General features: G+C 43.1%; 1 protein-coding gene across 1 annotated transcript; it reads right to left on the bottom strand.

The window, feature by feature from the left end:
- Positions 1-308: 308 nt before the first annotated feature.
- On the bottom strand, positions 309-1,250 carry LOC101658259 (olfactory receptor 1361-like). Its single transcript, XM_030884389.1, has one exon. It carries the CDS (start codon positions 1,248-1,250, stop codon positions 309-311), a length of 942 nt encoding a protein of 313 aa, XP_030740249.1.
- Positions 1,251-3,612: the final 2,362 nt, after the last annotated feature.

The following is a 3,612-nucleotide window of genomic DNA, read 5'->3' as shown; positions in this document are numbered from 1 at the left end:
CCAGAAGCTAAGATGAGAAGATAAGGAGGAAGGGAATTGGAGTACCAGAAAGGGAGCGAACTGAACACAATGGAAGAGAATATTGGCAGACAATAGATTTTTAAACAAAAAATGAAGAGACATGGACTCATTGTGAAATGCCACTGGAAAATTTATGTGGCATTTGTGAAATGGCAGAGTTTCATTCTCATCTGATTAGTACATGGATGGACCTCTTACCCAGGAAAACTACTAGGTTTCATACAGTGGGAAAACAGGATTCTACTAGACCTATTGCCCTTCGGTGATATTCAAAATGCACACCACTATTAAGCAGAGAAAAATCCCACGGCAACCATTTTCCTCAGAGCCCCTTTCATGTCCTTGTTCCTGAGGCTGTAGATGAAGGGGTTCAGCATGGGGGTCACCATCGTGTACATCACAGTCCCTGCAGTATCTGTCTCAGCTGAGTGGGTGGATGAAGGGTTGAAATACAGGGTGATGATGGTGCCATAGAAGAGGGAAACCACAGCCAGGTGGGAGCCACAGGTGGAGAAGGCTTTCCACTTTCCCTTTGTGGACGGGACTCTCAGGACTGCACACACAATAAGGATGTATGAGATGAGGATGCAAATAAATGGAGAAATCATGATCAGTCCTGGTACAATGAGAATCATCATTTCATTGAGATATGTGTCAGAGCAGGAGAGTTTCAAGAGACTCCCATCACAGAAGAAGTGGGGGATCCTGTTGTCTGCACAGAATGAAAGTGGAACCATCAGTAAGGTGTGCAACAGAGCATTCAGAATGGCAGTGACCCACGATCCAACCATCAGCAGGGCACAGAGCTGAGGGGTCATCTTTGTTGTGTAGTGTAAGGGGTGGCACACAGCAACGTAGCGATCATAGGCCATCACATCCAGGAGGAAATTGTCCATGTTGACAAACACAATGAGAAAATACAGCTGTGTGAGACACCCAGTGTAGGAGATGGTCTGACTCTCAAGTATATGGTTGGCCAACATCTTGGGGACGGTGGTGGAGGAGAAGCAGAGGTCTACAAAGGACAGGTTGCTGAGGAAGAAGTACATGGGGGTGTGCAGGCGGGAGTCTGCGATGATGGCCAGGATGATGAGCAGGTTTCCCAGGACCGTGGCCAGGTACATGCTCAGGAAGAGCACGAAGAGGATCTGTTGCTGCTGCTCCTGGAACTGTGTGAGGAGTCCCAGGAGCATGAACTCAGAGACACTTGACTGATTTTCCCCACTCATGAGTAGGGAACCAGGTTAATTCACAACAGCAAATTCAGAAACCTACACATGGATGGTGAAAATGTGAGAAATTAAGCTCCAGGATGGATTATATTGAACATTTATTAATAGAATTTCTAAGAAAAGATCTGTCCACACTACCTGCACACCTAAGTTCCCACAGTCAACCCTGATGCTATTGCTATAGGACTCATTGAATCTTGCTTTATATGTTTTACATTGAAAACCATATAGACCAAAAAAAAAAAAAAAAAAGAAAGAAAGAAAGAAAGAAAGAAAGAAAGAAAACCATTTGGCAAACACACAATCCAAGTCTGTGGCTCTGTGGGTCTGTATTGCATTTCCCAGTTTCCATCACTGGGAATTTAATTACTTCTAAAGAGACAAGAGATAGGGTCAGTGATTACTGGATGCATCAGAAGCTTCAGCAGCTAGCTGATGGATTCAGAGCTCCTTTTATTGTTTGTTGGATCTGCGAGAAGTAGCAGAGGAAGTTCCTAAATTTTACTCCTCAGTAAATAAATACTGCTAACTGCACTGGTATTGTCTTACCTGGGAGAAGTGGGGGCTGTCACTTTGGCTTGATCAATGCTCCACTGCATTCTAAAGACTGGGAAATTCTGGAAATATAGATAAGACCTGATTGAGTGAAGACAAGAGGATTATGAATTGGTCCGGCGTGTAGAGAAGATGTTTGGGGGCATTTACAGGAGGTTCCATTACCACTGGGACAAGAGTCCCTGAGAGACTCATTACAGATAAATGTAAACTAATTGTCCCACCTACTTTTTAGTTTCTTTGGAGCCAACACTAATGACAAAGAATACTAGTTAACTCCTGGGTAGAACTTGGAGATGAAGCAATCTGGGTGGAGACAATTCCCAGATAACATTCCCTGGGGCTTCAAATCTCAACACCTTGCTGGTTTGAACTTAAGTTTATAGCTTTGGAAATTCCATTATTAAACCATTTCTCTTTTGCTTTTTTAGCTTATAAATGAGGGAGTTGCAGTGTTATCTCTGTAAACCTCTTTTACTTTCAAGTGTGGTTACCCACTGTATTGGCTTAGTAATAGTGTCTTTGCCAGTGGGGGTGCTGGGGCACATTATAAAGTTGTCCTTAATCCTTGCAAGCTTTTGTGTAAAGAATGAATTGTGTGTAACATGACAGTGTAAAGATGGGGAGATACCAGGAAGTACACAGCATGCTATAATTGAGCAACTCCGGGTTCCTGAAGTACATTTTTCTCTTGGGATCTCTTCTCAACTCACAAGAGATCACCTTATGCACAACATGCTCTTGTCATATTGTGCAGATCCACAAGCATGTTTCTCATTTTATCTCCTTTCTTCTATTCTCACAGTGGAACACACCAGAAATGCAAACTACTGTAGTAGGTTGTCCATGGCACATTGATAGAATAAATAATTTCGATGAATGGAAAAAGAAGACATTAGATAAACGAGTTAATCATCCTTCAATGCAAGAAAACTTTAAAGGTTCTAATAGCCTGACATTCTGTGATGATCACCTTCCCAATATGATCGCTGAAGACATAACAAGTGCATAATCAAATATGGTGAAGAAAGCTGATGGTGCCCGCTATTAGAAAATATAGCATCTAGGGTCTTAAAGGCTTGAAGTTAAAGAAGCAGCCATCTAGCAGGGAAGCAACAAAGCCCACATGGAAGAAGCACACCAGCCTGTGTGATCACGAGGTGTCGACAGGATCAGATATCAGCCATCAGAAGATCCAACGCAATCACATTGATGTGAACAAGTGGGGTTGGCGTGGAGACCCAAAGTCCATCTGTAGACAATTGGACATCGCCTCACAGAAGGGTCACAAGGAAGGGGCGAGACAGCCAGATGCAGTATAGCATGGACAAAACACACACATTCCTCTAGTTTAGTGGTTCTCAACCTTTCTAATGCCATGACCATTTAATACAGTTCCTCATTTTGTGGTGCTCCCCAACCATACAATTATTTTTGTTGCCATTTCATAATTTTATGGTAATTTTGCTATTGTTATGTAATTTTGTAATCACATAACAATTTACTGTAATTTTGCTACTGTTATGAATTGGGCGACCCCTGTGAAAGGGTTGTTTGACCTCCAAAAGGGTCATGACCCACAGGTTGAGAATGGCTGCTCTATTTCTTTAATGCTTTCTCCCTGCACCCACTGAGGTAGTTTATTGTGCCAACCTGGCTGATAAACACAGGTGGGGTTAATTGAAGGGCAGAGGGATAAATGGCTTGGTGAGCCTCGCCTTTCTAGTTCTTGGGTCTCTTGCTTTGTGATGGTTGGACCAGGGTGCAGCTGCCTTAGCCAGTTCCCTGCTTCAGCTGGCAAGGC

This window comes from Echinops telfairi, unplaced genomic scaffold (genome assembly GCF_000313985.2).
Source record: "Echinops telfairi isolate 266 unplaced genomic scaffold, ASM31398v2 ScPeMD7_5;HRSCAF=22, whole genome shotgun sequence".
NCBI lineage: Eukaryota > Metazoa > Chordata > Mammalia > Afrosoricida > Tenrecidae > Echinops > Echinops telfairi.
Note: the sequence above shows the minus strand (reverse complement) of the source record. Positions and strands in the feature narration are given on the sequence as shown.

Excerpts from the sequence above, each read along its gene's own strand:
- LOC101658259 (XM_030884389.1), bottom strand. The coding sequence starts at position 1,250 with ATGAGTGGGGAAAATCAGTCAAGTGTCTCTGAGTTCATGCTCCTGGGA.